Source organism: Chlamydotis macqueenii, chromosome 27 (genome assembly GCF_036417535.1).
Source record: "Chlamydotis macqueenii isolate bChlMac1 chromosome 27, bChlMac1.mat, whole genome shotgun sequence".
In the NCBI taxonomy this organism is placed as follows: Eukaryota; Metazoa; Chordata; class Aves; order Otidiformes; family Otididae; genus Chlamydotis; species Chlamydotis macqueenii.
The window spans coordinates 2,079,096-2,104,094 of NC_141582.1; the positions used below are offsets into that span (position 1 = coordinate 2,079,096).

At 53.0% G+C, this 24,999-nt stretch overlaps 2 protein-coding genes and 1 long non-coding RNA gene across 4 annotated transcripts; 2 read left to right on the forward strand and 1 right to left on the reverse strand.

Moving 5' to 3' along the window:
- Positions 1 to 88: 88 nt before the first annotated feature.
- On the reverse strand, positions 89 to 9,871 carry CHMP7 (charged multivesicular body protein 7). 2 transcript variants are annotated; one of them, XM_086767787.1, is made up of 10 exons: positions 9,513 to 9,871; positions 8,115 to 8,289; positions 6,823 to 7,008; positions 5,975 to 6,108; positions 5,520 to 5,568; positions 5,091 to 5,210; positions 4,825 to 4,923; positions 3,761 to 3,821; positions 2,987 to 3,151; positions 89 to 1,875 (listed from the first exon to the last, which is right to left on the reverse strand). In XM_086767787.1, the coding sequence occupies exons 1-10, from the start codon at positions 9,800 to 9,802 to the stop codon at positions 1,811 to 1,813; spliced, it is 1,344 nt and encodes a 447-aa protein (XP_086623913.1). In that variant the 5' UTR covers positions 9,803 to 9,871; the 3' UTR covers positions 89 to 1,810. The 2 variants fall into 2 exon arrangements, with proteins under 2 accessions (XP_086623913.1, XP_086623915.1); XM_086767789.1 differs by having other exon boundaries at positions 2,987 to 3,148; positions 9,513 to 9,870.
- A 2,074-nt stretch (positions 9,872 to 11,945) lies between these two features.
- On the forward strand, positions 11,946 to 14,231 carry LOC147597383 (uncharacterized). Its single transcript, XR_015261235.1, has 2 exons — positions 11,946 to 12,347; positions 12,637 to 14,231. It is a non-coding gene; the product is annotated as an uncharacterized LOC147597383 (long non-coding RNA).
- A 1,533-nt stretch (positions 14,232 to 15,764) lies between these two features.
- LOC104485149 (tumor necrosis factor receptor superfamily member 10A) lies at positions 15,765 to 24,442 on the forward strand. Its single transcript, XM_086768071.1, has 10 exons — positions 15,765 to 16,022; positions 19,936 to 20,065; positions 20,323 to 20,451; positions 20,912 to 21,026; positions 21,112 to 21,203; positions 21,312 to 21,404; positions 21,526 to 21,566; positions 22,000 to 22,140; positions 22,577 to 22,658; positions 22,800 to 24,442. The coding sequence occupies exons 1-10, from the start codon at positions 15,954 to 15,956 to the stop codon at positions 23,090 to 23,092; spliced, it is 1,185 nt and encodes a 394-aa protein (XP_086624197.1). The 5' UTR covers positions 15,765 to 15,953; the 3' UTR covers positions 23,093 to 24,442.
- The last annotated feature ends 557 nt before the right edge of the window (positions 24,443 to 24,999 follow it).

Genomic DNA, 24,999 nt, shown 5'->3' on the forward strand with positions numbered 1-24,999 from the left:
TTTATAGATGCAGCAGCACAGCTGGAACAGCACTAATACGGCAGTGATGTGCGGCACAGGGAAAAGAAAAGGAGGCACCACAAGGGACTCCGGTTCCTCCCCTCCCCTTTATTACACATAGGCAGAAAACACGGTGGTTTTTCTCCTGTTTACTTACAAAGGAAAGGAATACAGAGCTTCAAGTCATTTCACAGAATCCCGTGTGCAGCCTGGGTAAACTGCGAGCTGGCTACAGCACACCTTCTCTGGCAGGAGCCTGCACTCTTGGACAAAGGGACAAAGAAGCCAGAGCCAATGCAGAAGCCTCATGACACCTGTAATTTCTTCCCTGGGGCTCAAGCTGTGTTGCCAATAATTAACAGGACTTGGGAACTCCAGCCCTAGTTCACCATGCTCACCCAAGCTGCCATCCACAGGGCTCGAGCACTGGAGCTTGGTGCAGGAGGCAGTCTGGAAACGGTGACAGGAATACATTCCGAGTCAGGGAGAGGTGCAGAGAGAGGAGGACTGGTTATACATCAACGCGTGGCTAGTCACTCCTCTGCCACACACAGGCTCTGCGTGCAGAAAGCCTAGTTCATAGCACATTCCCCTCCTGAAAGAATTCAGTTATTCATGTCAGGTATCGGGCTTTCTGCTCTTCCATGTGCATACACGTAATAAAAAAGTGACCTGCAAAAGATGACCATTTCAGTTCTGATGGGTAAAGATAGCCTCTAAAAAAAAAAAAAAAAAAAACCAACACCCAACATTTTCAGTTGCTGTACTTGGGTGTTTTTTTTTTTTTCATTCCAAACATTCACAGGGTTTTGTTTTGGGACCTTCTGGTAACCCATAATCTTGTGGAATTGCAACATCAAGACTGAAGGCAGTCACGGCTGACACACAAAACCGTCCTCTCAAAGGGAACATGATGCGTCCCTTCTCCTCCCACCCAAGTCACTTACTATGAGAGCTCAATACAGATCACCCTGCAGCTCCCAAGAAGTTTTATGAACAGGGAAGATGCAAAAATAGCAAACAGCTCAAACTTCAAGTAAAAGTAAGCAGAGAAATGCATTATAGTGACTGCAAACCTTCATCACAACAGGCAGCATAAGAAACTCCTTCATTTAAAATCTTTTGCAGGTCTCCCTTTTAAGGCCTTAGTGTCATTACAGAAAGAGGAATTATTTTTGAGTTGTGCTTGCAATTGCTGCCCTCTAGAGCAGCAACAAAATCTCCTACAATTTAACAGTTACAGTGTCTAGTTGTCCACGACCGTGCAGAACACAGACAAGAGAGGGATAGAACTATCAACAGGTGTTTAAGCTTGTTGTAGATAAGTTATGTCAAGACAGTACTTATGTGCCAAGTGTTTAAAACAACCACACACACAGCCAAATGTTGAGCAACCGCAATATCGCTGCAACTCAGATTCTCAACATCAGCCACAGCAAAGGAAAAAAAAAAAAAAAATTAAAAAAAATAAAAGAAACTCAAAAAAACAAGCACTGTTATGGACATCGAAGAGTTTATCTTCACTGGGCAGAAGAGTGAATTGCATTCCCAGAAGGGAAGACTGGATGTCGCAGAGTGACTTGGGATCACAAGTCAAATTGAGACCAGTGCAGATGTTGGCACAGAGATGACAAACACCAGCTGGGGCCAGTTCCAGAGTGGATTGTCATGGCAGGAGATCCTGTTGCTGAGCAAAGTGATATCCGTGAAGAACAAGGGAGTGTTACCCCTCTCCCCAGAAGTTCTAGTCATTACTTAAGGAACCTTAGGACAACTTCTCAAATTGCAGCAACAGGATACTGTTGGGTCTTTAGAGATTCAGTCCCAGAGCTGTTTTGGGTTCAGAGGAAGCAGAGGGAATCTTTTGTGCCAAATCTATAAAGAAAATTGCAACGGAAAGATCAGTTTTTATCAGCAAGAGGGACTAGATCAACCACATTCATAAGTAACAAACACAGTTTCAGAGTGCCTCAGTGCTTCAATATTCAATTGCATTCTCTTGGAAACCCATGCTTCATGTTCAATATGGGATGCTGAGCTTGCTTCTGCTCTGAAACTCGAAAATATCAGATGCCCAAATAGGAAGAAAACTATATGGACAGTCACAGAATCATAGAATGGTTAGGGTTGGAAGGGACCTTGAAAAGCCCACCCAGTCCAACCCCCTTGCATGGAGCAGGGACATCTCCAACCAGATCAGGTTGCCCAGAGCCTCATCCAGCCTGGCCTTGAACATTTCCAGGGATGGGGCCTCCACCACCTTTCTGGGCAACCTGGGCCAGTGTTCTACCACCCACATTGTAAATATTTTTTTTCCTAATATCTAATCTAAATCTACAGTCCTGTGTAATGGTTCACTGACAGATTCCTGAAAGGAAAATTCAAGTCTATTTACCCCTGTCCAAGACAGGTCTGGGGAAAACCCAGCATGCAGTTCAAGCCCATAAGCTCTGGTCACTCACTGCTACTAAATAAAGACTAGTTTACGCAGACATCATACCTATAACACATAAAACATAGTAAGCATTCTAGGACAGAGAACATGCTGCATGCTTGGCAGCAATGGGTATGAAGATGCTGGTCTACTTTATCGCTGTTAACAGGACATAGAGGAAAAGAAAAAAAAAATAAAAAAAAACCAAACACAAAACCAAAACACTGCCTGGTTTTGTAAAGGCTTTGTTAAATGATGATGAAAAATAATGAGTACAAGCACTAGCTCCCTCACAGGGCCTTCAACTTTCCTTACACCCCATGCCAAAAAGTCCAGGCAGAATTTCTAGCAAAGAGTGCAGATCTCTCGAGACTGAGTCTGGTAGTGAAAGACAATGCCGCTGAGCACCTGGCAGGGATACCAGGAGAGCTTGCTTTCAGCTGCGTAACTGGAAGCGGGAAAGATTCTGGCTCAGACTTTTGTTCTGCTAGACGTCTTTCATTCTGCAAAGCTGTCATAGATCCTCATAGCACAACTTGTTGACATCCGTACCTCCGTCAGTAACAGAGAGCTTTTCCAATTCAGCTTCAAGCTCAGCATCAGAAATAGGTGGATTCAGCACCTTCTGGGGAACAGGAGGCAGATCTACAGGCTCCTTAGTCGAGTCCTGGAGAAGACTGTCCAGCTCCTTCTCAAGCTCCTCCGTGTCCATCTCTGCTGATTAAAGAGAACATTCAGTTCCAAGTAGAATTAAGTAGCATCTCTGCAGCACAGACTGAAGTCCAAGTTTAACAGAGGTATTATTACTCCCATCGATCATTGCTCATAATAATAACGAATTCCCTGTGCTGCTTCTAAAGGTGAAAATTCAGTCCCGATCTCAGGGGGAAGGTATTCCTTTAGAAGCCTTTGTGCTGAGGCATCTAAGGGCAAGAAAACATTTCAGCAGAGACAAACAAGCTGCAGCAACACACAGGCCAGAGGAAAGAGATCATCACTTAAAAAACCACAGCAGCAGCCACTCTAAAAATAGATTTAAATCAACATTACACAACTCTGAACCAAAATCCATCAGCACTTAGAGACTGCAAGGATCTGAACAAATGCTGATTCCCCTGCAAACCACTGTTAGAGAAGAGAACTCCTTGTCAGTCCTCACTCCCTCTCAAGGCACCAGTAGCAACATCCTTGGTATTTCAGTAAGTGCTTATCCTCCCGGGAAGGAGGACTAGACACGTGTGGGGAGGGAGCACGGAAGGGATGGCAGCACAAAGGGCCAGCAGTGGCAAGAGAAGACGAGCAAAGGATGAAAACCCCAAAACATACCTAGACCATTGATCCCAACTCCAGCCAGAGTCTGGGCTACTTCATCTTGAGTATCGCAAAGCTGAAAAAAAAAACAAAAAAAAAACAAAAAAAAACCAAAAAACACAGCATTTGATATAGAATATATGCTAATCTTATGGTTTACTGTAGCCACCTATGTCAAAAGCAGAAACAGGAAAAAAATTCAAAAGTTGACTTAAAGGCAGCAGGTACTAGTGCAAAAGAGACTTCCAATACGACAGGTTTTTCAGTTGCAAAAGCAGTAACACGGAATATTACTTAGTAAGCGCTACAAGACCAAGCAGCATGTTTGAGGATCAAACCTGAAACAGAATTTCAGACCAAAAAAAAAAAAAAAAAAAAACCCTAAAAAAAAGAGAAGTGTCCCTAATTTTAGCTTTTTCACATAACTAACAAGCTTACATTGTGGCTTAGGCTAACAAAATAAGGAAGCGGAAGACCAATACATCTCAGCTATGAAATTTTACAGACAGCCCCTCAGCTCAGTAGTTGAAGTCAACATTTAAGTATACGGAGCTGCAGCTGCTAAAAAAGTAATGCTTTTCTGTTTTTTACACCAGCTTATGCAGACAGATCACTCTCAAATTCATTCAGAATAAACTAATTTCTTTTCCCTTACTGAATTGCAGAAGGTTATGGGTTAGGCAGTTTTAAGACCCTTTTTTTTTATGCATGTAGCTGCATTCCAGCATCCAAAGATGACTTGTATTTCTTTCTAGAACATCTTGCTAAATGTTTTCTAGGAGGGTTGTGTGCTTACACAACGTTGCTAACAAAAAGCACACATGAATTACACAAATTTAATGCAAATTGTGATTACTAGCCAGCAATACATGCAAATATGAAAACCCAAACATTGCCAGTTATTTGAAGACCTCTGCTCACTGAGCAAAACAGATCAAAATTAAGTCAGTTTGCTCTGGTAACACATGGAATATAAACCAAACAGTGCCAGAAACCTCAGCATTAGCAGCTGGGCAAGCTTGCTGTGCAGATCTACACTCTACTTGCTTGTTTATTGAGATGTGGTCTTATTTCAGTACCTCTTGTATCTGATCCACGAGGTTCTCTGCCTTCTCCACGGTAACATCCTTCATAGACAGTTTCAGAGCTCCCACACCAGCCTGATAAGCATTAAATACCTTAAAAAAATACGAAAAGCAAGAACAAAAAAGCTAACCAAGAACAAACAACAGGCAGTGTAAGCTCCTCTCAAGACCTGTCATCCGAGAGGACTCTTGGAGAAACATTTGCACACAAGAGGAGCACGGGTAAAGTGAGAAGCACAAGACAAAAATTAACACACTACCATCTGGTCAGTCTGGGAGGCGTATATACGATCCAAGATCCCCTGCACTGCATCCAGCTTGGAATGAAGCTCTTCAATGCGCCTTTCTGTCCTTCGTTTGGATTTCAAACACCTCAGCGCCTGGAGACATCAGACACACAGATCTGGATCATAAAGCAGGCAGCAGGCAAAGGAAGTGGAGAAAAATAGCAATCCTCGTGCAGCAAGGCATACAGACAACAGCTGGTTTTAAGAGCTAGATACTTCCATTTCTCTTCACTACATCACTCTGGACAAATATATTCTTATCTTCACCCTAAGGAGACCTTTGGCCTCAGAAACACCACTTCAACGCATTTATACAATGCCTAATTCTGGGCATTATCTGCAGTTACGGACCAGCTCCAAGACCCTTAACTTTTAGTTCCTCCCAAGTAGAGCAGTACATACCAATTGCTTTTTCCCAGCTCTACAAGCGCTCCGGGCATCCTCTTTACACCTGTACAGAAGCAACAAGGAAAATAAGCTTATTCCTTTGCAAGCAGTCGTTATTTCACAAATCAGCAACCATCCTTGCGACCTTGCTCTAACCCAGAGGTGAGAGAGTAACAATGCATTTCGGATACAACCACTCTTAAGCCATTGCTGCTTCTCAGAAGTAGTTCTTGAACGCATTCCAAATTTTTGCAAAAACTCTTGACAACCACTCACTGCATCTTGTTTTCATGCAGACAGAGAACAAAGACTGGAAAACCTGCCCTACCACATGACTGTGACTACTATGTTTACTGAACAGAAAAGAATGACTTGCACTTTTCTGAAAGCAGCTTCGTTCTAACCACATCACAGAAATACAAAGTTCTACAGCACACAGATGTTCTTCCCACCACCCTTCCTCAAATTACTTCTCTGCTTCCTGGGAAAGGGACTCCACCTTCTGTGACAGCAGCTGCTCACTTTGCATCAACTGATACACTCCAATGTCCACGTCATTCATCGGGGAGACTTTGGCATGAAGACCTCGGGCAAACTTCACTATCTAAAGAAAGAGAACGTGCTCCAGTCACTTGTCTCCAGAATCTGCGCCTGCACTGGAAATACTTTCACTCTGATGGAAGAAAAAAAGATGCTTTACACCCCCAGTTTAAGCCTTGTAAGAGAATGATGAGGACATGCCAGTCACCATATAATCTAATGTTAAACTAGGCAGGATCAAGTAACATCAGTGTGAAAACAGAAAGCACATCCTGAAGATTTAAAGCTGTCCTGGTGCCCTGAACAGCGTATGGCGATGTCACGCTTTTAAGTACTTCAGCACTGAAGCGTACAGTGCAGAACCCTACAGGCAAACGTGCCATCTCAGAGACGAGAGCACCGGCGTCTCTGCAGCTGCCGACAGACAAGAAAGCCTTTTCACAGAAAATGGAATGCTGATTCCAGTGGTGTGGAATGATTTTAATTGGGGTAGCTGAGAACAGTCAACCCGCGAGTAGACAACTACAGGATCTGCCAATTTTCTAGCTGTTAAATTACATAGGTAATATTGCAAATGTCTGATGAAGGAAAATAAGAATCTGTCATGCCAGACTGAGGATTTAATTTCATATATAACCAGGTTACAAAGTTGGAGTACACAGAATTGACTTTTCCAATCAAAGAATACCCATATTTAGCCAATAAAGTATTCTTTCCAGCCAGATGAAATGCAAGACAGGGATTATACCACCCAAAAGCAGTCACCTTTACCCTGTACCTTCTCTCCGTTCTGTTCCAGGATCGTGGCCCTCTTTTCCTTTTGCAGCTGGAGCAGCAACAAGTAGAACGTCCTTTCATCCGGACAAACACTGGCACAGAGGGAACGCAGCTCTGAGAGGGCAACAACAGGGTGAGAAGAAAGCGCAGAGTTCTGATATAGGCGGTAAACTTCCTCTGCCTTCTCCTGAAAGGAAGGAACAGAGCTGTCAATTAGTTTACACAGCACTCTTCCTTCTCTCACAACCACTGCCAAGTCCACACCTGCTTCCTCCCACACGCTGAAGGTGAAAAGTTAGACACATCGTATTTTGGGCGGACAGACTTTCGGAATGAGTTATACGTTAACACTGAAAAGCAATAACAAAGCTTTAAAAATAGCACAGTTTTCCACGAGAACCAACGCTACACAACTCACACCCCCTGTGTAAATGCTACGGAACGACGCAAGAACTACACACGGCAGCAAGTTGGCCTCCTTTGCTCTTCTTGAAGTTGTGTCCCCCCTCCCAAGTTTAAATCCAATAAAACCTTTTATTTAATCCACGCTGTACTTGTGCTCACAGAGTCATTGTGCATCATTTCTATACGGTCAGAGGAAAAAGAAAAGTTTTCCCTATTGCAAGTGAGAGTTATAGTCCGCGTAAGACTATAGAAACAACTCTTGCCATCCACCCCCGGCTTCCACATCAAGGCTTGTGGTCTTCCAGCAACGTTTTTAAAAGGTTTCTCTTCTCTCTCATGCACACACCCTCTGAAACAGCTGTGGAATTCCCACTGCAGAGGGAAGACACCGTCTGCTGCCAGAGTAACTACGAATAAAGGAACACACCTAAAGAGCTCTTGCATTTCTGCTAGTCCCAGTCATTTAGAGGCCACTTGCACGCAACAGCGGCAAGGCTTGGTGCTAATTTTAACAGCCGCTGAGTAACAGAGAGGGACTCGAGGTCGCGACTGTCAGCACTGCATCGACCAAGTTAGACTGAGGAACAACAAGTTACGTGAGTTCACAGTGCAAGCCACAGGTCTACCGCTAACAACCTGCCAAAGAAAAGGCTCCGACAGGATCCGTTGGAAGACGGTGAAAAGCTATTATGTCAGCTTCAAGGAATATCTGTAGATATAGAGCATTTGTTATTCCTGAGCTATTCCATCCGTCTCAAAATAGGTTCTTAAACACCTAAGGAGTACAACTGAAGGTCTATTCAACCCATCTTTCCTTGCTAGCACAGAAAATGACTCAAAATTTTTCTAGAGAGGCATAATCCCGAGAAAGCTCTCAACACCACTCACCTGAAGCAGCTCCACGTAAATCAGAACTTCCTCTTCCTCAGGTATTTTACTGTCGCCCAGCACGCTGGAGAGAGTCCACTTCAGAGGCTTCAGAATGAAGACTCCCACACCCCAGGAGATCCAGCTGCTGTCTACACTGGCCATGAAGTCCGACTCCCGCTGCAGCTTGCCACGTCTGGAGGAAAGGCGTGCATACAGAACTGAATATGCTCAGTCCTAAACCCTTCCACTGACAGCGAGCGCCAGCATGGAGAATTATTAACAGAAACACTGCTCTATGTTTTGTACACCCACAGTTCTCATGGTGTTTTCTAACTAAAAGTCGGTTTCTAGCTAAAGTTTAACGTGTCACTATTGCCTATGAAAGTGCACAGAGGTCTCCACTCCTCCTGGGCTTCCTCTGGACACAAGGGTCTTTTTTTTTTTTTTTTTTCCCTATTTTTTCCAGTTTCACAAGTTTCTCCCAGTTTTCTGACTTGAAACTGATGAGGCATGGAACAAGAAAATTGATGGGGAGGGTCAGTCAGTTTTCAGAGGGGGCAGCTGCACATTTCAGGTTGCTTCATTTGCAGGCTGAATAGCAAATGTACCTTTTCTCAGATCTAGAGATTTCTTTTTGTTACAGACACAGCTAGCTCCTGCTGTCTTCAAATCTTTCCAGGGTATCAATCCCTGGCTCTAGTTTCACAACACAAAACACTTGGTTGCAAATACCAGGGCACCACATCTTCACATGCCCGTACACCACCACATACCTTTGGCAGCTTGGTCACCACAACAACCGTTTCAGGGAAACGTAAACCAATTTAACACAGAGCTCCCCCTGCCACCTACAAGCTCTCCCTGCACAGCATTCCCCTGGGATTCTCTGCACTCCTCATGGCACACTGCCGTCCCACACCTCCTGCGAGCCCCAGGGTGAGCTCCTCCGACTCCCTGTCCATGCTTTACCTTGTGCAGGGCTCCCAAATTCCACCCCACACAACACAACCCCATGTTCCCTTGGGCACCTCTGTGCTCTCCTCTCCTTTGCGAGCACTGGCACAGCAACAACAAAACCCCCTCCTGCTCTCCCACTCTCCCAGTGCTTGGCGCAGGCAGGCACAAGCACCCCTCCAAGCCCAGCACCGAGCCTCACGACCCCCTCCATTCACCCTGCACCGCCCTCCCTACCATACACACAAGCAAGGCATCTTCCAGGCTGGCACGGCACGGAGCTCTCCCTGTCCGCATCCATAGCGCAAAGCTCCCTTACGCCCCCCTCCTTCTCCAACCACCCCTCCTCAGGCTTCCCCTCCCTACTAGCCGTCCCCCCCGCCCTGCGGCCTCCCCTGCCCTCCACCCCCGCAGCGGGTGGGCTGCCAGGCCCCGGCTCGGGCCCCGGCCCGCCGGCGGTACCTGAGGAGCTCCCTGAGGACGGTGCCGAGGCCCAGCGGCACGCTGCCGCGCCGCTCGAAGCCGTGCTGCAGTTCTCTCAGGCAGGTCCGGACGGCACCCCGGCGGCGGCCGCGGGCCAGCACCAGCCCGACCCAGAAGGCCATCTTGCTGTCCCACTCGGTGCTGTTCACCTCGCGGCTCTGCTTGAAGGCCGAGAAGAGGAAAGCCATGCGCTCGTCGTCCGTCTCCCACTCGGGCGGCAGGTCCCCCGCCGGGGCCGACCCAGGCGGCGCCTGCTCCGGGCTGCACATCTACGCCAGCCCCCGGCTCCGCCGCGGCCTCCGCCCGGCCGGGACCCGCCTGCCTGCCGGGGAGACACAGCACGCATGCGCACTGCTCCCCCCCCCCCCCCCCCGGCAGCCTTTGTGTGCGCCGCCCCGCACCGCGGCTTCCCCCGCCAGGCCCGCCGTGGTACGGCCCTGCGCCTGCGCACTGCTCTCCCGCGCGTTCCTGACCACGCCCTCCCGGGGACGGTCACGTGCGTGACGTCACGCGGTGCTGACGTCAGCCGGGGTGATGTCAGCGGGGGTGATGTCATTCTGCGGAATGGGGCCTGGATTTCCCCGCTCGGCCTGGGATCAGGCCGGGAGGGGGTGAGGCTGCTGCGGGCCTGCTGCGGAGGCCTCCATCTTGGGCCCCGCTCAAAGACTGGTCAGCCTTCCCCCCGCCCCGCATCCTCCGAACCCAAAAAAAAAAAAAGGAAAAATGAGCAGGCACGCAGCAAAAATGGCAAGGGGGGTGATTTTTTTTTGTGCTTTGGCCCACCCAAGATTAACACGGCGGGGGGCTGCTTTGCCTCCAGGGTCTGTCTGTGCTTGGAATGCAGAGGGACTGAGTTAAAACGGAACAGCTGTCATTTTATTGACGTTTCGTTACTTTTTTTGGTGTTGCTGTGGCCCAGCAAGGCGCAGAGCCCCGCACGGGCCGTCGGCCGGTGCGCAGCACGCAAGCGCTGCCTGGCACGCACAGAAGCGATGATTCAGCCCGGTCAGCCGGGGCTGCAAACGCTCAAGATGGGAGATCCCCGTCACCCCCAGGGAACCTGCGCCACACCCTCCTGGTGAAAAATCACCCTGGTAACAGCGCTCAGCCGTTTGCACGGGAAGAGTTGTGCAACTGATTGTGGCGGCACGATTGATTGCCGTTCTCCCCGGTTCCCCAAGGGCAACAGCCTCGCATCACGTGAATGTCCGGATGCAGGAGAGGAAGGAGAGAGAGGAGTTTCTTCAGGCAAAGCTCAACGCTACTAAAAAAAGGGGAGCCAAATGCAGAGCTGCCAAATTTTGGGTATTTCTGTATCACTGCCTTCGCCATACGTGATGTTTCTTGCAGAGCAGGGGGAATTGAGCTGTGTCTGGGACCTGGGCGCTGAGGTGCCCTGTCCCTCGTGGGCACACTCAGGGGTTAACAGCCCTTGGGTGATGGAGACAGGTTTTTTAGATGTGTTTGGCTTCCCTGAGAGGCACAGAGGGAAGGATTTTATTTTCCTTGCTCTGTGTGCTGCGATTCCTCTGGCAGGCTCTGAGTCAGACTGGTGGCATGCAGGCATCAGCTTAACCCTGTCCCTGTGCCCGCAGGATTTCTCCAGAAATCAGCCGGCTCTCAGAAACACAAGACGTGGAGCTCATTCTACCCAGCATTTCCTGAGGATGCCGAGCTGTGCCAGAGCCTGTTCAGGTTGCGGTGCACTCATGCAAGGCTGCTCACAGCCACGGGTGGCTGCTGTGTTCGTTTTCATTGAGATTCTTTCGCGTTCATCCTCAGAGCCGGTCCTTAGCGCAGGCCTGCTGGCTCGCAGTGCCTTGGTCAGCAAAGGGCTTTGACACCGGCAGATAAAAGCCACCGATGGCCCGTTCAGCGGGTCTGGTAACACTGCCTTGGCTCTGTTCCCCTGGCCAGACTCAGGGAAGGCAGCAGGGCTCAGAGCAGCTTTTAAACACACTCGGATCCGTGATTTAAATCTCAAGATGACTCGGCAGAGGGAAGAGCCTATTTTTATCTTCTTCCAAGCTTTCTGTGTCAAGCTGAAATGTTCTATTAATCCTTTCAGCCCCAAAAATGACGTCGCCTTCTAACTGCAAAGCCATTCATACCCGAGAACCTGCGATCGCCCTTCTGCCAAAAACCAGCCCAGCTCTTCCCTGCGAAGGAGGGCACATTTTGGCCGCAGTCAGCAAAGCAGATACTGTGCCGGGGGAGCCAAACAGCGGTGTCTGACCGCAATCAAAGGAACCACACGAGGCTGTGTTAATACAGCTCAGAAAATCGGCCTTGAACCTGTGGCACCAGAGGCTGTCAGCGGGGCGTCACGTGTTCCGTGATAAAAAGAGCCAGGTGATGGTCTGATCCTGCTTATGTGGGATCCTGCCACATGAGAAACTCCCTCTTGGAAATTCTGCTGTGGAAAAAAAACAACAACTGTGATACAAGATGCAAATTAAAATATATATTGGCTGAAGAATGTATCCATGTGCTTTGAGAAATTTGGGGCAAGGATTCAAGGTGTCCTCAGTGCCTGACCCCCAAAGCCAATTTTTAATTTGCTTTTGTAACTGTGTGAGGAGATGTAACAACAGGAGCTCGGTCCCTTCGTGGAATCTCAGGGCTTACGCGCGGCAGGGGATGAGACTGGTCCCGCTGGGCAGCAGTTTGGCCGGAGCCAGCGGGTCTTGCTGCCACCGGAGCAGTTGGGCTGGGAGAGCAGGCATTTGCGCAGCAGCTGCAGGCTTTTCCAGGAGTTTGTAACATCCCAGCTTTGCCCCGCAGAGATTTAACCTGGGATGAGACTCTCCATGGGTGAGCAGAAAGCAGGATTTTATGCAATATTGATAATTTCAAACGTCAGACCTGCCGAGCCAGAGGTTTCTGCTCCAGTTTTGAAGCGAGCAGGTGCCTTGGTTTGGATAAGGAGCCTGGGCTGCAGCTCACAGTCCGCAACACCCCTCACCCCTCTCCTTCGTCCCAGAGCTCCTTTTAAGTCCTGGTTCAAGGGGAGGAAAGAGAGGAGGGAAGGGGAGGGTAGGGAAAGGAGTAGATCTTAGCTCAGACTCCACATTTGCTATTTAAAATTTCCCCTTGCTTTTAGGAGCCGGCTGGCTTGGCAGGGGGAGGAGAAGCGTTTAACCCTTTCCCTCGCCAGCGACTGCACGCTCGGATGGGGAAGCTGCATTTTGAAAGGTGAAGAGAGAAAGGATGAGGAAATCTACCTGCCTGCCCTGAGCATCTCCCAAACCCCCAAAATAAAGCAGGCAAAGGGAGTGAAGACAGACATCTAAGAATCCCTCTGCAACAGAGGGAAAACTGAGGCACCAGGGAAAATTGCCCAGGCTTGCCAAGGGAAGGGGCTGCGGTGCCGTGAGGAATTCTCACCAAGTTCACGGCCTGGACTGCCCGCAAGACCTTTTCCTCCCTCTTTTAAAGAGGAACTTGGCATTTATGAGACAAATCATTTGTTTATCCAGAGAAGGGGAGAAGGTCAAAATTATCAGGCGGCTTCAGAAAGGCGGCAAAAAGCTGCGGGTAAAACTGAATGCTGAAAAATAAAAAACGGAATGTTCAAAACTGAAAGTTCAAAAATAATATACACATAGGCACGTACCCCGTCACCTCCCTGGGGTGTGCTGGGGATCGCAGTTAAAAGAAAGATGCTCTGGAAGGGGAGATTAGAGCCACCCTCACCCTCCCAGTCTCTTTTAAAGACGGACGATGAGCAAACAGATGCCACGTTAGACAGGACCAAGTATTTCAAGTGCCTGAACCGTCGAGCGCCGCAGGGGCAGCCAGCTCGTGTGAGGTTAACCACTAACCGTGGCCGATAAGACGAGGCTTCCCCGGAGCGGCCGTTTATTACGGCTGTCTTCTGTGGGCACTTTGGGCTCAAATCTCCCTGCGGTGAGGGAGCGGGAGGTGAGCCACGGTCCTGCTCAAACCCGCGCACTCGTTTTATTTTCCACTTGTAACAGAGCTGAGGAAGCGGGGGGGGGGCGGAACTTGGTATCCCGAAATGGCGGTGGGTCCCCTTCCCTTCTCCACGTGCTTAATTTACCGGCGATGCTTCTCTTGCGGTGCAGCCTCCTCAGCTCTTGGGGGGCTCCCGGTTCAGAGGGAGCCACGGGGACGAGCAGGCTGCGGGCGATAAGGAGCGGGTGCCTGCCAGGAGGCCTGTCGCTGCGTGATAAACACACACCCTTCTCGCCCGTGACCAGAGCCTGCCCAGCAAATCAGCCTTAAATGGAAACGGTCGGCGTGCCAGCACGGCCAGGGTGGAAATTCTTGCTTGACGGGTGAATGACGTATCTGCCGGGGCGTCGCGCCCCTCGGGATGGGCTGGAGAGTGGGAGAGGGCGAAAATCGAGCATCGCCGACCTCCCTCCGGAGCTGAAATACCCACAAGCCAGACACAAAGCCGTTTTTGTTTGGAGCTGTGCAAAAACATTATCTCTGTGGTTTGTTAGGGCAGATAACTCCGTTAATCCAATTTTATAAATGAGGAGATCGAGACAGAGAAGGCACGGCAGCTTCAGAACAAGAGTTTGGCAGGAGGAGGACGAGGTCTTGATGCTGCAGGTTGGCCTCCCACAGCTGAGATGTGTCTGAGGGCCCAGTATGGGCCAGTATGGGGCAAACTGGGAAGCTCCACTTCTCTGTCCCACTTGCCCCACGTCCTGCCTCCTCCCGTCTGAGTTGTTTTTTCAAAAAGTGGACAACCTGGGTCCTTCCTCGTCCCGCTGAATAGGCACAGAATATGCAAATGCAGTGGACTAGCGTTTATTCTGACCGAACCGAAAAATGAACTGTTCTCCAAGGTCCCGAATGACTTCAGCTGAAGTCAGTGGGATCTAGAGCACAAAACACATGGTTTTGGTTAGACAAAAGGCCCTGCATACTTTTGGGGCTTGTAATGGAAGTACCCACCCAGGAAACAAGCAGGAATTCTTCTTCTCCTTTAAATCCCACTTCAGCTTCATCATTTTCAGCAGAGACAAGCCCTGACTTCTGGAAGGAGAAAGCCAGATTCCCATTGCTCAGCGTGGCTGGGTGCACCAGCGCTCTCTCTGCCGTGAGCGTGGTCACCAGAGGGAAGATGCTTCCCAAATATCCACACCTTGAGTGGGTTCGCTACGGCTCTGCTGATCCCGTCGGACCCGAGGAGCCTCCCTGCCTTCCTCCAAGTCCTGGGGCTGATGGTGATGCCGGCGAGCTGGCCGGTGAGCTCTTTGTACCCAGATTTTCAAGGCGCTGAGCCCTTTCCCTCGCAGCTTTTGTCCTGCAGCCCCACCTGAGTCCTGCCACTTAATTTTCCGGCCCGTGCCTTGGGTTGCCTCTGCCTTGGGCAGGGGTTGGAAAAGGAGCAGTGACTCAGGAGGAGTTATTAATCTACAGCCTCCGGTGATTCATGGCGCCGCTGGGAAAGGGAGGGAGCCTGCCTAAAGCCCTGGGCTGCTGAACCCCGCTCAGACTCTTGTGGTTTAGCACTGGCTACCAAAACCCAGCACACACACAACACACTTGCAGGATTAGTTAACTCCGAGTTCAGGGCTGGGAAAGAATGAAAAAGTCACCACGGCACTGCCTCAGTTGTGTTTTGTCAGAGTAACTTTTCGGACGCGCTGCGCAGACTGCCTGACTGCAGAAGAGCTGGTTGTGCAACGGCAGAAAGTCCAAAGGTTTTAATGTTGTCATTTTTTTTCCCCTTTTAGCTTTTCCCCTTTAGTTCAACCCTTCCCTCCGAAAAAAAAAAAAACACCCAAAAAATCCCAAACCCGAGGTGGAATTTTCCCACTTTCCTGCTCAGAGGCCAAAAATATGACTGGTTTGCAAGACAGGTGAGCGTTTTGGCAGAGGGGTGCCCTCGCACCTTGTGCCCTCGCAGTGGCCGCAGTTTCTCACCAGGACATATTTCTGTAACCTCTTTTTTTTTTTTTTTTTGCTTTGCTGACTGGGGCTTAAGGCGGCTGCTGCGTGATGGGGGGGAAAAAAAAGAAAAAGCAAGCCGGAGGAGCGAAAAACACCCTGGGTGAAACATTCCTGATCTGGGAGCTGCGAAAGCAGAACAGAAAAAAAAAAAAACAGAAAAAAAAAAGGCGGGGAGGGGGAAGGAAAAAAAAAAAGAAAAGACGAGCTAAAAATTAAAAGTTCGGTGAAAGTTCAGGTTCCCCAGGCTTTTCGGCGGTGGCGGGATCGGGAGGAGGAGCCGGCCCTCCTGCCCGCCCTCTCATCCTCCTCCTCCTCTTCCTCCTCCCCGACGATACTGGCGCCGTGCGCGGCGGTGCCCATGCATTTGCCTCGCTCGCCTGGTGCGGCTAGGTCGTCCCGTCCGAGCAGAGCCGTGCCCGGGGCCTGTACCGAGCCGTGCTCACCCCGGAGCCGTGCCCGGAGCTTGCGCTCCCCCTCCCGCGCAAGATGCGCTGGACGCTGTGCTGCGCGCCCCGACGGCTCTGCCTCTCGCTGCTGTTGCTGCTGCTGGTCACGGTGCGTGGGGTCGGGTACCGGTCGTGGGGAGCCCCCAGTGAGTGGGTGCCCGCGGGGGGGGTTCGGGGATCCCCGTGGGTGCTGCCCGGTGCTGGCGCGGCATGCCCGGGCTTGCCGCGCCGTCGAGGGGCACGGTCCGCCGGGCTGGGAAAGGGTCCTGCGTGGGGCTGGGGGCGGGGGGGAAGGTGTCTGGGGGCTGCCCTGGGCTAGGGGGGGGTGGGGGGGGGGCTGTGTGAATGCGGGGTGGGTGTAGGGGGAGCAGGGGGCTGGGGGGAATCCCCTTTACCAGCGATTCTGGGGGGACAGGATCGTGGGGTACAGGCTCATATGGGTCACCGGCTCTGGGTGGGAGGCTGGGGCTATAGCAGGGCTCACCTGGTCCAGGGGCCACGGGGGCAGGAGGGGCTATGGGGGGCTCGCCTGATCTCGGGGGCTGTGGGGAGAGTAGGGGCTATAGGGGCTCGCCTGGTCCAGGGGATAGGGGGTGAAGCTATAGGGGGGCTCACAGGGGTTATGGGGAGAGCAGAGGCTATGGGGGGGCTCAGGTGGCACAGAGACTATGGGGGGGGGAGCTGAGGCTGTGGGAGGGGCTGAGGCTATGGGGGGACTGAAGCTGTGGGGGTCCCACCAGGGCAGGTTTGTGGGACACAGGTGGGTGGTGTGGGGCAGAGGCTGTGGGGCAGGGTGGGAGCGGCAGCGTGGCGGTGGGGTGGGAAAGGTGATCTCGGGCCTCCTGGGTGCGGGGGGCAGCGGACAAGCGCTTGGCTGGGAGGCTGTGTCAGTGGCGTGAGCACCGTGGGGCCGGCGGCGATGTGGGGCCGAAGGCTTGCCTTATGGCGCTGACTGTGCCGGAGGGGATTTCCGCTCCCTTCGCTTCCAAACTTTCTTTGCCGTTCGGTGTCGGGATCTCGCGGCAATGCCAAGGCTGCGCGTGAACTTCGAAAGCGTCGGCGTGGGATGCGGGCAGCTCTGGGCTGCCTGCTGCAGGAATGCTCCCTCTCCAACTTGCCCAAAGGCTGTCCCAGCCCTGAGCACCGCTGGCTTCTAGGACAGAAAATCCCACCTCGCGTCTCGTATTTCCCCGTGGATTGGGCGTTGCTATTGAGCTCGGAAATACCTAAAGTCTTATCTCACCTGAAGTCGGTGGGTTCCTGCCCTGGGTTTTATCGCCGGGATCCTGCCTGGAGTTTTATCCCCGGGCTGGTCTGGAATCGCTGCCGCTGCTACGAGGGAGCCGTGGCCCAGGGACACGTGGTTGCTGCCTCTGTGCTGGCATCTCTGTCGCTAACATCAGTGCTGCCCGCAACAGGTTTTAAAAGCGATTCTCATTTGGTTCCTTCCCTGTATTGTTTATGAAAGTTTATTTGGATTCGCCTGATAAAGCCAAGCCTTACTAAACCTACCATCTGCGGGCGTGCTCTTAACAGCTTCTTTTTTACCTTTTTTTTTTTCCCCTTTTTAATTAAAAAAAAAAAAAAAAGGGGAGGGGGAACTGATCAGGACTGATGGCCCACGTGATAGTCGTACGATATTGTGGCTGCGGTTCTTTTCCTCTGCTCACCACGGCTTCTTGCGTCATGCCTGGACCTGGGCCACAGGCTTCTGAGGGATCTCTGCGTTTGCGGGAGCTCAGATTCCATCCGTGGAAAGTCTCCGGTTGGGGAAAACCCCTGCGTTTGTCAGACTCCTGCCCTCGGAGCAGAGGCACGTCGGGTGTCTGCCTGGCGTCTCTTATCCCGGGTCCTTAGCGCTGTGGGCTGGGAGCTGCTCTTGCTCCGGTCACGGGCTGCATGTTGAGCTAGATGGCCTTCAAAGGTCCATTCCAACCCAAACTGTTCTTTGATTTGGTGATTTGTGCTGCACGGATGTTCGTTGATGGTCAGGAGTTCAGCTAGGGGTCTGTCCTCTGTAGGGTCCAACTCCTTTCTTGGGATCGCTTCAGGAGAAAAATGAATTGGGGATGGAAGAAGGGAAAGTTCGAAGCTTAATCCTTCCCAGAGCTTTTCTTTCCGCACCTGATCATCCAGAAGGAAGAGGCTTTTAGCTGATGATTGGGGTTTCCTGTGCCTGGTAATGCCTTGAGGCAACGTTGCTTTCTTGGGATGTCTGCTGTGGGCGGAAACCTCTGTGGAACACCATTGTGTCTCACCCACGGCTCCCAGCTGGGTTTCTCCCCGCGCCTTGCAAGAGCGGTGGGTCGGAGCCAAGGGCTCCGCGGTGGGCGTGGTGGGATGGTGCGCTTGAGCTGCACTTGCTGGGGATGGTGCCGGGGGGCCGATAACCTTATTGTGCGCTTGTGCAAGCTCTGCTGAGGAGCTGTTTCATGAAAAGCAATGAAATCCTGCACCCAAGGGGCCTTTCCAAACAGCAGATAATACTGTGGTGTTGCTGTGATCGCCTTGAATGGGGAAAAGAGACTTTTTTTTTTTTTATTCCCCCGTGGGGACAGTGAGGTGGTGGGATGGGTTGCCCAGTCTTGGTCCCTGAAGACTTTCAAGACCAGAGCAGGTAAAACTCTGAGAGCTGCTTGTGGCTGGGAGGTGAAAGCCAGACTTTCCTCCTGAGCTGGGTAGAAAAACACTTTATAAACCTGCAAACCCTCCCAGCTGGGGAAAGCAGCAGCGGGAGATGCAGAGCTAGAAGCCGTTGGAGGGTTGTAGATTTGGTTCCTCCAGGTCAGGGTCTGGAGATGGTCCCATTCCCAGGCTGGCCGGGGCTGGGGAGTTCCACACCTTCCTGTGTCCGTGCGTCTGTCCGGACAAAGCTATGTGCTAGGGGATGCGGCGCAGGGGGATTGCCCTCTCCGTGGCCCGTCTGGTCTCAGCGATGTCGGTTTTGGGTCTGCGTCACCCTTGGCAGTCTCCTGACCACCAGACCTGCTGGAACCGGTTCGGGGTCTCACACCCTGCTTTGTACAAACGCAGGAAGTGTCCGCAGAGGAGGAGGAGAGAGTTGGCTCTGTAGATGTCTTTTATTGCCCAGCCTTTCGAGACAGCTTCTGACTCACAGAACTATTTAAGAAGCAGGTTTCACGCCCGGTGTATGGGAGGGAGAGGGAAAAGTGCTTCCGCCAGCCTGTCGCTGCCGTGCGGCGCACAACATGGCCGAGCATCGTCCCTCCCTCCAGCGCGGGGTCGAGGGGCAGAGGCTGGAGGAAGGGGCAGGTTTAGATCCGTTTATATCCCTGGAGCAGCCGTGCCCCGTGCTGGTGGAGATCCCCAGGGCACTGTCCCGCTGGGGACATGGGGTGCCCAAAGTCCCCACACAACGAGCGGCCGTTCCTGTCGAGCGTCGTCCCCTCGCCGCAGCTGGACCCACCCAGCCGGTAGAGAAAGAGCAGAATCAGCAGAAAGGTGCGCGGTGAGCTGGCGGAAACGGAGCCGTTGGCTTCCCGATCCGCGGCGAGATGACACGGAAACGCTGGAGGCCACGCTGTCTGCTGGGAGCCTGGAGCAGCCCGGGTGTTTCTGGTGGGCACAGGAGCCACGTGCCAGCCTTGACACGGGGCCGGTTTCCTCCCCACAAACGCCCTCCCTGTTCCTCTTCCCTGCCCTTCCATTTTCTCTGGCGCTGTTGGTTCACGCGCTCAGAAACGGGGAGGGGAAGGGGGGCCTGATGTTATCCTGAGGAAGCATTAGTGAGCCTTTGCCGTGCTGATAACCGGGCACGCAGGAATCCCTTGGCGAGCCTCCTCCTTGTGCTTTGCCGAGGAAATAACCACCCTGGTACGGGGAGAGTGCCCTTTGCTTGCATCGAGGGGAGGTTTGGCCACCAGGTCCAGCGGCTCTGAGCCATCTCGGAGCTCCTTGCTCAGGCGTGCTGGGCAGAGCAGCTCTTGCCCTTTCTCTTTCTTCCCTCACCCTGTGGACTTGGGGTGGTTTTTAACCCAGGTTTTTCTGTCTGTTTTTACCAGGGGGCTGCCTCTAGAACTCTGACAGCACTGGATAGGAGGGACAAGTTAAATCCCTTGGACGCAAGCAGGGGAGGGGATGAGTTTTACCAAGACCAGGAGAGCAATTGCTATTCCGAGAAGTGCCCCGCGGGTAAGATGGCCTCAAACACCCGTCGCACCACGCGCAGCCTTGCCGTGGTTCTGCCTGCAGAGCCGGCAGCGGCTGCTCCACGCTCTGCTGTCCTGAGATCTAAGGATGTGTTATGGGAACATTTTCCTTTTGGTGGTTCCTAATTTAGCCTCCTAACTCCACCGGCAGCGGGATCAAAGACGGTTCCCTCCCGTGCTGTGTGTTCACAGATGCACCCTTTCTTTCTTCTCCTCTTCCCCACCCGCCCCTTCCTGCAGGCACCTATGTTGCAGGGCACTGTGAAGAGCAAAACGGCTCCAGGAAGTGTTTGCCGTGTAGAGAAAATGAATTCATCGCGTACCCAAACGACTTCTCCAGGTGCTTTAGCTGCCAGACCTGTAGGGAAGGTATGAACTGGTGTGTAACTGGGCGATGCTGGCTGGTAGCGCGGGCTGGGTTCAGCTGACCTCCGTATTTAAGAGCACGGTTGCCTGCAGCGTTCCCAAATTGCGGCTCAGGCTGCAGGGAGCGGGCTGGGTCTGGAACCGCTGTAGCGGCTCGTGCCAGACCTGCGTCTCCGTTCGATGCAGCATCCCTTGTGCCGAGCTGGGACGCGAGACCTCTATCCAGCACCGGGAGGACTGAGCTCACGGCAGCATTGTAGGCTGCTAGTGGAGCTTTGAGGCGAGCGTTGCTTTTCTCTTGGGCACGGTGAGGTGCGGGGCAGGAAAGGGTAAGGCTGAAACTCAATGGGAGAGAGGGACTTGGTCTTCCCCAGGCTCGCGGGTCAGCTCGGGTCGTTAGCCGCGTTAGCGAAGGAAGCGGGCAGAGGGGCTGGGGTAGAGCCGTCTCTCGTCTCGCCCGCAGATCAGGTGGAGCTGAGTCCCTGCCGAGCCACCAGCAACACGCAGTGCGCGTGCAGGAACGGCACCTTCTGCTCCCCGGACCACCCCTGCGAGATGTGCCAGAAGTGCCGGCCCCGGTGAGCTGGGCGACGTGGCGGATCCCGCCGGGATCTGTGCTGGGAGCCCCAGCTGCTGAGCCTGCCCCCTCTCTCCCTTTCCCAGGTGTCCCAAGGACGAAGTGGAGCTGGCTCCCTGCACACCGCACAGCGACCGGCAGTGCGGTCCTCCCACCAGCACCTTCTCCGGCTCCTTCAGTAAGTGGGGGGCTGCTGGAGGAGGGGAGAGGGGCTGGGGGACAGAGGTTTGAGCTGCTGAGGAGACCAGGAGCAGCTCCCCCACACCTCCTGTTTTATCTGCTTTAGACAACTTGATTGTGATATCTGTGGTGGTGTTCCTCATCCTGCTTGTGGTCCTCTTAGTCCTCTGGAAGTGCTGCTGCTGCCGCCGTTCCCCAGGTGAGCACCGGGCGCGGGGGCTTGCCCCAGCCGGGGCACGTGCTCTGTGTGGCTGTGGGCTGCGTGGGAAGAGGTACCTGCCTGGGGCAAGCGGGATCACAGCGCTGATTTCATCTTGCAGGAGATGGGCGAGACCTGAGCGGGAAGTCCTGCAGCATGGTGGTGAGTCGCTGGGATGGCGGAGGGAGGTGGTGGCTCTGTTTGTGGGGCTGGGGTGAGGTCCCCCCTCTGCTCCCCGCTTTGCCTGCGGCTCCTGGGAAGGCTGGAGGAGCAGGGGGATGTGGGAGAGCTGGGCCAAGCAGAGGAGGGTCTCTGGCAGCGCCCTGCTGTCTGTGGGATGCTTGCAGCCCCTTCTCTGGTGCCGTTAACCCTTCCCTGGCCAAGGCACTGGCACATCCAGGGTCCCCGGTGGGGACCCCGGGTTAAAGGAAGGGCTGTGCTGTACCAGGGTCCCCGCACACCCAAGATGAACAAGCGAGCCGTGCCCTTGAAACCCTGGCAGGGTGGATGCCGCCCCCGTAGCGGTGGGGTGGTGTGAGCCCTGCCCTCCCGGGATGGCCTGACTTGGCCGCTTTGCGCTTCTCTCCTGCCGCAGGGCTACCTGGTGTGGCAGCTGACGAGGTCCCGGAGGGGAGGCCTGGAGACTCAGAACAACATCGACAACGAGCGGCTCTCTGGTGATCAGCTGCTCCCCAGGGCGTCGGGGTTGATGACTCCCAGCGCTTCGGGGACAGAGGTACGTGAGCGTGCCCCTCTGCTCCGCCATGCTCGGCCGAGGTCTGGTGCTTTCCTCTGCCTTCACCAAGCTGTTCAGCTTGGGGGGACTTCCAGGGCTGGACCGCGGTTTCCTCACGGAGACAGCGAGGGGTCTCTTGTCCTTGTCCTGAGTTCAGGACTGCAAAATCTGCTCCCTGCAGTTGGCTGCCAGAGTCCTCTGCAGATTTAGTGCTGATGCTGAGCAAACACACAGCCCTTCTCTCCCTGAATGGCACTCACGGGGCAGTTGTCCCCTGCTCGTGACCTGCTGTCATCCTGAAGCATCCCACTGGGTGTCCTGGGGCGGTGTGGCGATCCCTGGAGAGAGGGAGAGGGTCTCCAGCCCCCTTGTCAATGGAGCCTGGGGACAGCGTTTGTTCCACCTTGGTGGGTGCTGTAGGATGTTGTCTTTCCAGGTGGTGGTGCCGAGGGCCTCGTATCCCGGTGTGAATCCCAGGAAGAATCTGGTTCCAGTGGAAGGAAACGACCCCGTTGTCCGTAAGTGTTGGGGCCCAGGGTATGTGCTGGGGGGCAGGGAGGGGATGAGCCTGCGGGATGAACTTTCCAGGCAAAATCTTTTCTGACCCAGCTGTCTGTGCTTTACCCTGTTTTCTGAGCTTTTTCCTTCCCCCTCTCTAGTTTTGCGACGCTCTTTTGACATCTTTGCCCAAGATGTGCCTTTCAAGGACTGGAAGCGATACGGCCGAGCCCTTGATCTCCTGGAGAACGACATTGCCCAGGCAGAGATGAACGACAGGTATTCGCTGGAGCCCTTCTTCCAGATGCTCAACACGTGGCAGAACAGACAAGGGATGAATGCCTCCGTCAACACGCTGCTGGAGACCCTGCACCAGATCAATCTCGGAGGGGTCGCGGAGGACATCTCTTGCAAGCTGGTCCAGCAGGGATTTTTCCAGTATGAAGTGAGCTGAGGAGCAGGGCGGGCCCTGCGTTGCCCCACTTCAAGCTGAAGCTGTGAATACCTCTAAGAACATTGCAGGTTTATCTTTCTGTAGTGCTCTTGCGGCTCTTTTCTTTATGAAGCCATTGTACAGTTCAGCTGAGCCCGGAGAAGTTGAACTTCTCACGAAGTACATGCCTTTGAGCTCCTCTCTGAAGCCACAGGCTCGATGTTGGTGCTTCCTCATGAAATTCAAGCTGGTGCCTTGATTTCACCGGGCCAATGCAAAGAGCCTGAAACTATCACAAGCTGCCTCTGGGACTGTCTGGGAAGCACTGGTACTACACGGACGTCTTTGGGATCAGTGCAGAGAAGGGCCTTTGCGGGATGTAGGCACCCCTGTGGTTTTTAACTGGACCGTCTTTTTTTTTTTTGAGGGGGTTCCTGGCATCATGCAATGGCTTCTGCTTGTAGAACGTCTCTAAGCTGGCCAGCAAGCTGGATACTGTACACTCGATGGGCAAGCATTAACGGGGTTTGGGGGTTCCTTTCTCAAAGCTGTTGACGGAATTGTATTTTAGCTGCTGGTGGTTCTGCTTGCTGTTAGGAATTAGTTTGAAACTGGACTTTGAGGGGAGCGTGGGGATGACTTACCTGCTCTGTGATCACTGGGATTGCGTAAGAAAAGTCAGTGCAGGGAGTGAGTGAGCTCCTCATCGCAGCAAAACGGGGAACGTGGGCCGCAAACTGTGGATGTGCCAGAAACCTCCTTCTCCATGACCTTGGTCAAAGCTTTCCCGGGTTCGCTCCCGTTGCCTTGGCCGTGGGGTGGCTTTGCTCTCCCCGTCCGTCTCCAGCCAGCATGGAAAGGTGGATGCACTGAGGTCTGAGCGTGGCTGCGGGTACGTGCCGTCCCTCCTCCAGCTGGACGGCTTGCTCCTCAAAACTCTTTGCCCCTTGCTCTGGCTCTCACACGTAGCTCAGGGACAACTTGGCTGGAAAAAAAAAAACTACTACTACATTACTTGAGCTGGCTCCATGGTGCTGCCGCCCCGGTACGGCCTGGTCCACCAGGACCTGTCCCAGCGCACGGGGCATCGCCACCAGCCCCAGTCTGCGGCCAGGGCTGCCCCGTGCTGCGAAGCGCCCGTCCCTCCTGCTGCCACCCCTTCTCCCCCTCTCTGTACCAACAAAAATTCCTGTCACAAGCAGAAAGTTTGTATTTATGTATTTATTTAGTACATAGTAACTTAAGAGGTAGTATAAAAATAGTATTTTTACTATGCATGACTGTGTTTTTATAGAGCTCTGGCCCAGCCAGTTTACTATTTCCAGTTTTTATACATCTCTCTATGAAGGAAGAATAAACTTTTAAAAAATCCTCCTGATTTCTCATCTCCCCCCCCGCCCCCGCCGCCTCCTCCCTTGCTCTGCCGCAGCGCTGGCGCTGGTCTCTTCTGGGTTTCAGGACCTGGACCAGATGCTCAGCAGCTGCTCTGCGTGGCACGGAGGACCCAGCTCGTGACGTTAGTGCTCTGCTACGCCGGCATCCTGCCGGGATCGGTCCCCACCAGGGAGAATCCTCAGCAGCCAACCTGGGCTCTGCCTTTACACCTATACCATGAATCCCATGCTCCATAATCGCCTGGAAAAGCAGGAGGCTGAAATCTCAGTCCCTGGAGCGTGCAGAGGCTGGGACCTAAGGGCTGAGCGATGCTGCTGACCCCTGGACGGAGCCGCTGCTGCCGGGGAGGGCTGGGCACGACGCTCCCCGCTCTGGCTGCACCAAGCCAGGGCTCTGTGTGTTGCAAATCCATGCGGCGCTTGATGAGAAAGGGGCTCTGCTCGCCAGCCTTTGCGCTGCCGTCGGGGTTTATCCGTAACGCAGATCCAGGACAAGCGCTAAAAGCCACCTTGTCCCGGGCAGCCCCGGCACGC

Excerpts from the sequence above, each read along its gene's own strand:
- CHMP7 (XM_086767787.1), bottom strand. The coding sequence starts at position 9,802 with ATGTGCAGCCCGGAGCAGGCGCCGCCTGGGTCGGCCCCGGCGGGGGAC. Across the intron at positions 4,924-5,090 it reads CCTCCCAGACTGACCAGATG|GTATTTAATGCTTATCAGGC; the intron begins GTAGTGTGTTAA and ends TATTTTTTTAAG. Across the intron at positions 1,876-2,986 it reads GCTCTCTGTTACTGACGGAG|ATTTGGCACAAAAGATTCCC; the intron begins GTACGGATGTCA and ends TTTTCTTTATAG.
- LOC104485149 (XM_086768071.1), top strand. The coding sequence starts at position 15,954 with ATGCGCTGGACGCTGTGCTGCGCGCCCCGACGGCTCTGCCTCTCGCTG. Across the intron at positions 20,066-20,322 it reads TTCCGAGAAGTGCCCCGCGG|GCACCTATGTTGCAGGGCAC; the intron begins GTAAGATGGCCT and ends CCCTTCCTGCAG. Across the intron at positions 21,204-21,311 it reads CACCTTCTCCGGCTCCTTCA|ACAACTTGATTGTGATATCT; the intron begins GTAAGTGGGGGG and ends TATCTGCTTTAG.